Genomic DNA, 11,570 nt, shown 5'->3' with positions numbered 1-11,570 from the left:
TCTGACGGCTGGGAATCTTCACTGCCAGGGCAACAAAGGACAAGGTCAAGGTTATTAGGTCAAGCCCGCGAAAGCCCTGTTGCCAAGGAAACGGCTCAGCCAGGCCAGCGTCGGCGGACGAGCGCGCGCAAAGCCTGCGGAGAAGAGGAATGGCCCGAGGCCCTGTCACTCAGCCCCGCCCACACGCCAGGCGCGCCCGGAAGGCCCGCCTCCTCTCTGAGGTTAAGCGAGGAAGGCAGCGATTGGAGGCGCAGGGGGTGACGTAAGCTTCCGCTGTGGGTGGGTTTCCGCTCGGGCGGCCGTCGGGAGGGGCTCGGGGAACACTTAGCGGTGCTCCCCGGTGCCTGAGCCCTGGGAACTGCGATGAGATCGGTTAGCTACGTACAGCGCGTGGCCCTGGAGTTCAGCGGGAGCCTCTTCCCGCACGCCATCTGCCTCGGAGACGTCGATAACGACACGGTAAGTGCATGCGCACTGGAGAGACGCAGCCCATCTGCGACCGAGGGGTGGGGCGGGGCGGAGGAGGCCGCCCGCGGCGGCGTGTGCGTGCTGCGAGTGCGTACGGTGGGGGTGTGGACGGCGTGCGTTGCACGGCGGGCGGTGCGGGCTGCGCGCGTACGCACGGCGCTGAGAGCTGGATCGGGAAGGGATGTGTGGGCGGCTCGGGTACCCGGCATCCTGGCTGGATTGGTCCGGAGCCCTGCTCCAGTGTCCTTCTAGGGACTCGCGTACCGGGTCCACTGCCTGGTCAGTCACTTGTTCCCAAGAGGAGCCAGTGAACTGTGATGGCCGAATTCCCAGCTCCTCCGGGGCCGCCTTCCCTTTCAGAGCGTCGGAAGTAGGCTAAGAGCGCGCGTGCGGCTCCTGCGGGAGCACCTTCCGCACCGCCCGGCTCGGCCCGGCCCACCGGAATGCTTTCGGCGTTTGGCCAGGGCGTCTCCGCCTGGCGGGCCCACCTCGGTTGAGTTACTGGCTCAGTGTCCATGTCCCTTTCCTCTCCCAGCGGTCCTTCCTTTTCCCGTCGGTTAAGTGACTTAATACAGGTAGAGCAGGTAGAACCATGTCTGGCACTCGGTTAACGCTCAGGACACGTTAGCGTCGTCGGTAACGTTTGATTATGGGCCGAGGGCTCTGCTGCGTTCTGGGAATTCAAAAGCCCCAGCCCGCAGGTAGCTCATCGTGGGGCGGGGGAAGGGTGATAGAAGAATAGGGAAATGTAGTGAGGCCCATTGATTACAAGATGTAAAGGGTTCTGGGGTGAAGCATCCAAGGGGACGGTGGCCGTTGATGGTGTGGGACACTTTTTTCCGTAATCTCAGTTTCACATGAAAAGCTGACAGAGAAAAGAAGTGCGCACTTTCTGTGACCTGCGTCCGCCTTCCGTGGGGTCCTTGAGGGTGTGTATGCAAAGCACATGGTTGCTCTCCTCTGCCCCCGTCGCTTCTCTGCCTCCCTCACATCTCATCCTCACCTCCCTAACTTGTCTGTGCTCTCTTTTCCCAGGGAAAAAAAATTCGGGCTAAAACGTCCCCACCACTCACCCCCAACCCCGCCCCCAGCCTCCTTTGCTCTGTGATGGAAAAAGTATTTTATGAGGCCTCTTGGCTCTATCCTGTCTAGGGGGGAAGAAGTTATTCCCATAAATTTGTGTTATGTTGTCTGGGCTCTCTCGTTTCTTCATATGCTCAGCAGTATAATTTTATGAGACAGTCAAGGGAGGCATTTTAAAATAGTACATTAACAAAGTGATGTTAGATGTGCATTATTTTCTATTTTACCTGATTGTTTAAAAGGGCACACGTGCCTTTTTTTCCTAGCTTCACAGTGTCAGCTTTTTTTGGCAATTGTACTTTTCTAAATGAATTGCACACTCAGTTGTGCAATATTAGGTATATCACACTACTTTTTTGGGGGGGGCGTGGGTGTGCCGTGCAGCTTGTAGGATCTTAGCTCCCCGACCAGGGATTGAACCTGGGCCCTCGGCAGTGAGAGTGTGGAGTCCTAACCACTGGACCGCCAGGGAATTCCCTACCTCTTTTTTTTTAAACCTTAGTTGTAAGCATTGTAAGCTCTGTAAGGATAGGAATTTTTAAAACTTTTTTTCACTGCTGTATTCCCAATACTTAGAATAGTGCCTGGGGCATAGTAGGCACTCAGTAAATGTTTGTTGAATAAATGAGGGTTGTTATGAAAGGCAAATGTCATTATGTATCTCAAAGCAATTTGAAGAGTTTTGCCTGTTATTAATAAATATAATTGAAATAAAGGCAAGTAGGTGAGGTAGTTGGCTACTAGTCAGGTGTGGTACACTCAGCCTGCATGAGTATGGATAGAAATTTTGTTACTGATTCTCCAGGCCAGCCTTTGGAGATTCGGGGCAGGAAAAATACTTATTTCATCCTATTAAACCAGTAACCTAAAGTTATTTGTGAGTAATTTATTTCCTGCTAAGTCAGAGGAAGAAGCCAGGGATAGAATACACACCCTCGAGAACCCCACAGAACCAGTGGGGAGACGGTGTCTAGAAGGGGCACGCAGGTCACAGAAAGAACACACTTCCTTTCTCTGGTAGCATTTCTGACTGAAGGTGTACTCTGCAGCTGGGGTTCTTTAGTGTCACTGAGTAACCTACAGAGGCCAGAGCCAGGATGGACCACAGAGCAGCAGAAGTGCTGGGGAGCAGTTGGGCGACCCCGGAAGTGTGCTCATCCAGGTCGCCTACTGAGTTGTGTCTACTCACTCACCGCACTATTTTACAATTTTATTCCTTCCTCTGTGCCCTTGTTAAACTGAGGTCCTTCTCAGCATTTGTACAACTGTGGATCTATGGCATTTGTCTTTGGGCCCCTAATGGGTTGTTCAGCTTTCCCTGAAAACTCAAGGGTTGACTGGGCATTCTCTTTCTTCTGATTTTTCTTTGTTAAAAAAAAAAAAATTTAATTTGTCATTAAGTAAACATTTATCAAGGACCTACTATGGACTGTGGCATTTGTTGAATGAATGTATAGAAAAAGAGTGGATTGTGTGAAAGATGCTAAGATCCCCAAGCCTTGGAGGCATTTAACTGGAAGCTGAAAACCCCCTGTTATTCGTGCTATTTGTCAGTCACCTTTCTAGATGCTTCCCTCTGTTAGCTCGGTTCTCACGGCAACCTTATGAGGTGGATAGTCTTATGATCCTCGTTTTATAGATGAAAAGATTCAGGCATAGAGGGCTGGATTCAAATTCAGGCAGCTGCACTCGGAGGCTCTGTGCTATTCAGCCTTTCTCCTGTGTGTCTGCAGAAGTCCTCCAGGGTGCAGAGGGTTTGATGTAAATAGATAAACTTGTTTTATGCTTCTATTATCTAATGTCCCCACCAGAAACTGCCGTAACTATTAAAATATAATAAATCTAAGCTTCAAATCATTATTAATAAACCCCAATTTGTTTCTCATTTTTTCTTACTGTTGATCTGTTATGTGTTTTTTGCCTTTAAAATTAAATCTCTTGGGCTTCCCTGGTGGCGCAGTGGTTGAGAGTCCGCCTGCCGATGCAGGGGACACGGGTTCGTGCCCCGGTCCGGGAAGATCCCACATGCCGCGGAGTGGCTGGGCCCGTGAGCCATGGCCGCTGAGCCTGCGCATCCGGAGCCTGTGCTCCGCAACGGTAGAGGTCACAACAGTGAGAGGCCCGAGTACCGCAAAAAAAAAAAAAAAAAAAAAAAAAAAAAAAATTAAATCTCTTGAGAATCTAATATTCACTCTGAGGACAGGAAAGGGTGTTAGATGTCCCCCCAAGAAGGAATCATGAAAGTATTTCTGGAAATGGCATTTGGAGCCAGCTGGCTATCATCGTTATCCTCTTGAAAGGGCGGCCAGTCTTTGGGGAACCACTGAGAAATGGGGAGCCCACATGTAAACGGCGAAGAGGCTCCAGACCCTCCTGGGAGCTTAGCTACCACTAGGGGGCACCAGAGGCCCAAAGCTGGGATGCTGCCCCTCTGGCACCTCCACCAACTGTGTTCACTCACACGCACCAACGTCGAAAGGTTTTGCCAGGGGAGGGAGGACCCCAGAACTGACGCTGTCTTTATTTGGCCCCTGATTAAATATGAGTTCTGAAGTTAAATTCTCCAAAGGTTACAATTTGGGGTGGTTTTCCTAACGTGTCGCATGCGTAAAGACAAATTAGAAGCGCCAAAAGCAGGCGTGTGGGGCATTGAGCTGTTCAGATGTCAGACTTTTCTGAGACGGAGCACAGATTCTGTATTGGCCCTTCTCTAACCTGCCCTGCCCTCAACACACACATACCCCTAACTGGAGATAAAGAACCTGGGAGACCGTGACTGTGTTGGTGTTGAAATCTTGTTAATGAAGTTGATGGAGATGCAGGTTGAGGTCTTGTGACTTAGTCGAGAAGGGCTTGAGTGGCTCCGCAGGACCCCAGCCTAACCCTCTCTTCTCTCTCCATTTGAAGTTGAATGAACTGGTGGTGGGAGACACCAGTGGAAAGCTGTCTGTGTATAAGAACGATGACAGCCGGCCGTGGCTTACCTGCTCCTGCCAGGGAATGGTCAGTATCCAGCTGCCTGGGTCTCCAGGGGGAAGGGACCCCTCCTGCCCGGGGACTGTCGAGGCTGGGCCCCACGCACGAGCTCCCCAGCGTGTCCGAGGTCTCCAGCTGCTGGTTAAGGGTTCATTTGAATCGGAGGGAAGCCCCCAGGCTTCCCAGATGTCACGCGCGCACACAGCCGGGCTGGTTTTCATTTTATGTGATGGAATGACTCCCTTAGTTCTTCGTGGATCTGCTGAGGTTGTCTGATCGTACGAAGTGTAGTAGAAAATGGGGGCAGTCATTTGAATGCGTCTAGAAGTATGATAGTCCGGCTCTATTGATGTAGTTTTTGTTTTGTTTAAGCCCAAGTGGTCTTCACTACCTCAGGTCCTTATACTGCTGTCTGGTAAACTGGACCCAGAGCACAGTAACGGGATTAGCCCAGCCTCTCGATGTGGGGCATGCGCAGGAGTTTTCAGTGAAGGACGGTGCTGAGAAGCCCGCTCCGTGCTTCACAGAGGTTAGGGAGCGCTGGGGACCCTTAGCGTGGCCCCCTGAGCCCCTCTTTCTTCTTTTGCAGCTCACGTGCGTCGGGGTTGGAGATGTGTGTAATAAAGGAAAGGTAGGAAGCCCAGGGGACTGCGGGTTTCCCTCGGCCCGTCCCCGACTCCTGTGCTCTGATGACCAGCCCTCTCCTCTGCCTCTGTCTCTCCCAGAACCTGGTGGTGGCCGTGAGTGCCGAGGGCTGGTTTCACTTGTGTGACCTTACGCCCACTAAGGCCCTGGATGCTTCTGGGCACCACGAGACCCTCGGGGGGGAGGAGCAGCGCCCAGTCTTCAAGCAGCACATCCCTGCCAACACCAAGGTCATGCTGATCAGCGACATCGGTGGGCATGGCTGTCTTTGCAGGCAGCCAGAGAATAGGAGTCAAGGGGCAACAGGGCAGATCTCGAGGGAGCCAGGGGTCTCGTCAGTGTTTGTTTGGGCAGTTGTCATGCATTTAACGCCAGGCTGCTGAGCTCCCGTGATAAACCAGGCATCGTTCCAGGCACTGGGATTGCAATAATGAATAAAACAGACAAAAATCACTGCCCTCTTGGACCTTTACTAGGAAGGGACAGAAACTAAACACTAGCAATGTGGTGAGAAAATTAAACAGTATATTCGAAAGCAGTAAGTGCCGTGGAGGAGACCACCCACGGAAGCGGGCTGGAGGGTGTCGAGGTAGAGTTGGCTATTCTAAGTGGAGTTGTCAGGGGAGTCCCTGCCGAGAAGGGGACAGCTGATCAATTGCAAGAGAGTGAGCCGCTTGGCTGTGGGGCTGGTACTTGGGCCAGAGGCTGTCTCAAAGGTGCTGGTAGGGATATGGGTGCATCAGGGCACTCGAGTCGTGTACCCGAGGGAAGACGTGACAGGCCCTGCGAGGCAGCTGTGTGGTTTTGGGTGCAAGAGCAGGCAGGGGAGCGGGTACCTGGCTCAAGGGGTGACGTGGCAGCTTGGCAGGTGGGCCTGAGGTCGAACCTGATAAAAAGTGCCAGTGGCGGTGGTGCTAGAGGGGTGGGGAGGAGGGCGTGCTTGTAGGACTCCAGCTGGCGAAGACAGGTTTGGCTCCAAACTCGTCTCATTTTCGGGATCCACAGATGGCGATGGCTGTTGTGAGCTGGTGGTGGGTTACACGGACCGCGTGGTCCGGGCTTTCCGCTGGGAGGACCTGGGCGACGGCACCGAGCATCTGACAGGGCAGCTGGTGTCACTCAAGAAGTGGATGCTGGAGGGTCAGGTGAGAGGCTGAGCCTGGGGGCCACAGCCCAGGAGCAGGACGGGCCTCCCTCCTGGAGGGGGCTTGTGGGAGAACAGGCGGGGGCTGGGGCTCAGGGTGAGAAGGAGGGAAGACCACCTTGTTGACAGAGACCCAGAGGAGATCACTTCGAATCAGGGTCTTAGGGGAGATGGCCAGTAACAGGCCGACAGGAAGGAACATTGCGCTAAGAATTAGGGCTGTCACGGTGGGTGTGTCGCATTGGGATCCACGCCGCGGGAGCGCAGGTGCTCCCTGTGGAGAGGCTGGCACCAGCAGGAGCCCCGTGGACGCTGCACTTCCCCCTGCTGCTGCTCTGGAAGGCTGAGGACATGTCCCAGGGCCCCTGCCCACCCCCGTCCTCTGCAGGCTTTCCCCTTTCTCTCGCCAGCAGCTCCCTTAAGCCCCCATTCTCTGGTGCAGGTGGACAGTCTCTCGGTGACTCCAGGGCCCCTGGGTCTTCCTGAGCTGATGGTATCTCAGCCAGGCTGTGCTTACGCGATTCTGCTGTGTACCTGGAACACAGACCCTGGGCCGCCTCCCACCTCTGAGGGGCCCGAGGAGGGCACTAGGTAAGGGGGGCGGGCCTGTGGACGGTGGGGTGCCTGGCAGCGAGGTGGGTGCCCACAGCCGTGGATGGGTCTGTGGTTGGAGCAGCATCAGCTGGGTCCCGGCACAAGCATCTCTGCCCCATTAAGGAAGATTATTTTGGGACCCAGGGAATCCTGAGCCTGACGCAGCAACTGGAAGAGGTTCTGAGACTCCAGCCTGGCAGCTCCGTCCCTCTCTCTCGACTTGCCCACTGGCCCAGGTGGGGTGGGCGATAGGTCTCCCAGCTGATTCACGTCCTGGAAGCTCGCACAGAGATGGGGCCCACGTGGGTCTGGAGAGCCAAGCTCTGTTGGGCTCCCACTTAGCCGCCCTCCCCCACCACAGGGAGACCCCCGCTGCCCGAGACGTTGTGCTGCACCAGACGTCCGGCCGCATCCACAACAAGAACGTCTCCACTCACCTCATCGGCAACATCAAGCGAGGTGGGGCGGGGCGGGGCGGGGCGGGGCGGGGCGGGGCCGGAGATGCAGGGGTGAAGCGGGGAGGGGAGGTGCAGGACCGCCCTTGCTTCTAGCGCACCCTTCACGCCCCGCCCTTGGCATGTGCTCTGGTCTCGCCTTGCCTTTCGCGTTTCCTTCTGGTCCTTCTACCGCCCCTCCCTCTCCCCTCCTCCCCGCAGGCCGCAGCCCCAAGAGCGGCGCCTCGGGCCTCTTTGCCCTCTGCACCCTGGATGGTGAGTCCCTCGGGTCAGCCATGGGCCGTGCAGGGTTGGGCAGTTGTGTGCCCGGGGTCTGCGCAGGGTTCTGCCCCCAGCCCGACCGCCTCTCCCCGCAGGGACACTGAAGCTCACGGAGGAGGCGGACAAGCTGCTGTGGTCGGTGCAGGTGGACCACCAGCTCTTTGCCCTCGAGAAACTGGACGTCACAGTGAGTGGGGGCCCTTAGGGGGCCATTCTCCCTTCTCAGCCGACTCCTCCGCCTTTACCTCAAGGCTCCCTAGACAGGCCTGGCCCCGCGAGCTCCCCCGACTCCACGGGCTCAGCGCTGTTCTCTGTGCCGCCGGGGAAGCTCCCGTTTCAGCAGAGCCGATGGCTCCAAAGAGAAGCAACTTGTTCTCAGCGTCCAGGAGTGAGTTGCTCGCCCATCTGCAGATGTCCGCACACGAGTGTGTGTTCACCAGAGCTGTGGCCCCTGGGTCGGCAGGTGGGGCTGCGCTGACGCGGCCGTTGTGCCTGCTTGAGGGTCTAGGAGGAGAGGCGTGAGGCTCTGAGGTCAGGTCAGGACAGGCCCAGCTCTGAGTCCCACTTCTGCCACCTCCCGGCCGGGGGGCCTTGGATGAGTGAGTTTGTTTCTGTAAGCTGGCACTTCCTCAATATAAAATGGGAGTGAAGTTGCCTACTTCTTAGGGTTGTCGCGAGCACTCTGGGGGGGTGGCTCACTCAGCAGCCCCCTCTGGTGCCAGGTGCCGGGAGATGTTCGGTGAGAAACGCAGGGGGGTTTGCTTCCCAGCTGTTTGTCACCCGGAGCCGAGTCTACAGCTCCCGTAATTTCATCCACCTGGTCAGGAAGCCATTCTAAAACAGCTCCTGGGGGCTTCCCTGGTGGCACAGTGGTTAGAAATCCACCTGTCAAAGCCGGGGACGCAGGTTCGAGCCCTGGTCTGGGAAGATCCCACGTGCCGCGGAGCAGCTAAGCCCGCGAGCCACAACTACTGAGCCTGTGCGCCTAGAGCCCGTGCTCCACAAGAAGAGAAGCCACCGCAATGAGAAGCCCGCGCACCGCAATGAAGAGTAGCCCCCGCTCGCCGCAACTAGAGAGAAAGCATGCGTGCAGCAACAAAAACACAATGCAGCGAAAAATAAATAAATTGAAAAACTAAAAAAAACATAAATGGCTCCTGGCCACCCCTGCATCCCGGTCTCTGGCCTTTTTCAGGGCAACGGGCACGAGGAGGTGGTCGCCTGTGCCTGGGATGGACAGACGTACATCGTTGATCACAACCGCACCGTCGTGCGCTTCCAGGTGGACGAGAACGTCCGCGCCTTCTGTGCAGGTGGGACCCTGCCCCGCGCCCCTTGCTAAGCACACCTGTCTCCCTCGCTTCCACTCTCACTGCGGCCCCGAGTTCTTCAGCTCTTCCGTTAGAGGGTGTGAGTGGGTACCAGATTGCCATCTTTACTGTTTTAACTAAGAGGAGATAAAAGACAGTGAGGTGTCTGTCTTTGGATATTTTAAAGGATCAGATATGGGGGGGCGGGTTGCTCAGGAAAAAAAGAGTCGGATGAGTTCTTGTCTGCCTGCTGTGTGGAGATCTGGGAAAGTTCCTCCCCATCTGAACGCGTCAGGACGCTGTGAAGACTGTTCTCCGAGTTCCATTCTCTTAGTTCTAAATCGGGGACCTTGGGAAGCAGCGTTAACTCCTTTGGGGGTGTCTCTGGTCACTGAAATGGTAACACTTGAATGACGTGCTGGTGCCACATTCCAGTGACCTGGGAAGAGGGATCACCACCCAAGAGAAGCCGCCCCTCATTACCCTGGGGCTGTCACTGAGATGGGAAACCAGCACATGTCACCTCCTAGGACACTGTCCTGCCTGGGCTTTGTTACTGTGGTTTTCCGTATCTGGAATGGGCCGGATATTTTACGTCTTACCTGCTTTGCTGAGTTCCCAACACGGAAGAAGTAGAAAGAGGGCCTTTAGTTTTCTGCTTGACGTCCACGGGCGGGTAGAAACTGCTGACACGAATGCTGCCCGCGCCGGGCATAAGCCTCCCCGACCTTTTTCTCCAACCCCCGCCACCCCTCCTCCAGGCCTGTACGCCTGCAAAGGGGGCTGCAACAGCCCCTGCCTCGTGTACGTCACCTTCAATCAGAAGATCTACGTGTACTGGGAGGTGCAGCTGGAGCGGATGGAGTCCACCAACCTGCTCAAAGTGCTAGAGGCTGAGCCGGAGTTCTGGAGCCTGCTGCGGGAGCTGGGGGTGGGTGAGTCCTGGGGGCGGGGCTGCTGTGGGAGCTGGGGGTGGGTGAGTCCTGGGGGCGGGGCTGCTGCGGGAGCTGGGGGTGGGTGAGTCCTGGGGGCGGGGCTGCTGCGGGAGCTGGGGGTGGGTGAGTCCTGGGGGCGGGGCTGCTGCGGGAGCTGGGGGTGGGTGAGTCCCGGGGGCGGGGCTGCTGCGGGAGGCCAGGTCCCAGCCGACCCACCAGCCCCTCTTGCTCGCAGACCCTGACGACCTCCCCGCCGCCCGGGCCCTGCTTCACCAGACCCTCTACCATCCGGATGGGCCACCACAGTGTGCGTCCACAGGCCTCCGGGATCCCTCCTAGCTGGACCGGCCGTCTTGGCCGAACGGGACCCTTCTGAACGTCCCCACCCCGCAAGCTGTCCGTGGTATTTGCGAGACAGGGAGCGCACCTTATAGAGGCAGGCTGGCGGCGGCCCTGGGGTGGCTGTGAACCGTAGGCCTCGTGGTCTTCCTGGTGACGGAGGAGGCGAGCTGCTCCTTTGCCCCTTTCCTTGCGAGCCTCGCCCATCACCCCGGCAGGCACTGCCCCCTCCCCAGAGCCGCCCACCCTTGCTGTGTGGGAAACAGGCTCGTGTGTGAGGAGGGACTGCAAGTCTCTCGCTGCGCCCCAGCCCGGCCTCGGGGCCAGCGGCGCGATGGCGGTGAGGGCCCACCCCCAAGTTCCATCTTCTGGGGCACGGCTCCGGGCCACTGACGTCAGTGATGGGTACACGGATGGCGAACCACAGATCTTTGACGTAGGATGGGTTTCGCCCTCATAAATCCATCGTGAGTTGAAAATATCGTAAACTGAAAACGCATTTCCCACACCTCACCTACCGGACGTCCCTACCGGACGTCACAGCTTAGCCCACCCTGTGTTAAACGTGCTCCGAACACTTACATCAGCCTCTAGCTGGGCAAGATCACCTAACGCAAAGCCTGCTTTATAGTAAAGCGAGGGATATCTCGGGTAATAAATTGAACACTGTACTGAAAGTGAAAAACAGAATGGTCATCTGGGTACAGAATGGTTGTAAGTGTATTGGCTGTCCACCCTCGTGATTTTAAAATCTGATGCAGGTTTACAGTCCAGGCCACAGTCAGAACGATACCCTGGGCCATTTATATCCCTTCTGCTCTTGATTCCTGTGCTCTGAATCAGTGGTTTTCCAATTGTAGGTTGCGATCCTTTGTTGGGTTGTGGTCGGCAATTTTTTTAAATAAATGAGATAGAATAGACTAAGCAGGACAAAAACTACGGGAGTGTGTTGCTCACGTGCAGGGAAGGATTGTTTTGTTACCCTTGCATGTGTCCGGGCACGTGTGTGTACTGGGTGCAGCGTAGAACACACTTCCTGCTGAGTTGTGTTCAGAGGAGTTGGAGAGCCACTGCTGTCAGTTACAGGGACCCCAGCCAGAGGGGTCAGCCCGCCGGCATGTCCCCACTCCCATTTCCTTCTGTAAGGGAGCCAGGGCAGAGGGATCACTCAGCGTCTGGGAGGCAGAGAAGGACGCGAGCGAAGACCAACGTGTTTATTCCAATGGAGAAGCCACTGAGCCGAGGGCCTCCTTGGGCCTGGGTCTGCAATCGCAGGAGCAAAGGAGGCAGAGGGAGGGGGACAGGGCGAGGCCCGGGAGAGCAGGGCTCGAGGAGCACGGCCCGAGGGGCCCATCACACC

General features: G+C 56.4%; 1 protein-coding gene across 1 annotated transcript; it reads left to right on the top strand.

The window, feature by feature from the left end:
• Nucleotides 1-363: 363 nt before the first annotated feature.
• On the top strand, nucleotides 364-11,109 carry ITFG2 (integrin alpha FG-GAP repeat containing 2; the record flags this gene model as incomplete). Its single annotated transcript, XM_079716045.1, has 12 exons — nucleotides 364-459; nucleotides 4,459-4,554; nucleotides 5,117-5,158; nucleotides 5,253-5,424; nucleotides 6,178-6,317; nucleotides 6,759-6,907; nucleotides 7,272-7,369; nucleotides 7,567-7,620; nucleotides 7,722-7,813; nucleotides 8,822-8,939; nucleotides 9,698-9,871; nucleotides 10,107-11,109. The coding sequence occupies 12 exons, from the start codon at nucleotides 364-366 to the stop codon at nucleotides 10,208-10,210; spliced, it is 1,335 nt and encodes a 444-aa protein (XP_079572171.1). The 3' UTR covers nucleotides 10,211-11,109.
• Between the last annotated feature and the right edge of the window lie 461 nt (nucleotides 11,110-11,570).

Source organism: Hyperoodon ampullatus, assembly GCF_949752795.1.
Source record: "Hyperoodon ampullatus genome assembly, chromosome: 11".
NCBI lineage: Eukaryota > Metazoa > Chordata > Mammalia > Artiodactyla > Ziphiidae > Hyperoodon > Hyperoodon ampullatus.
The sequence above is the reverse complement of the archived record's forward strand: the minus strand, read 5'-3'. Positions and strand labels throughout refer to the sequence as shown.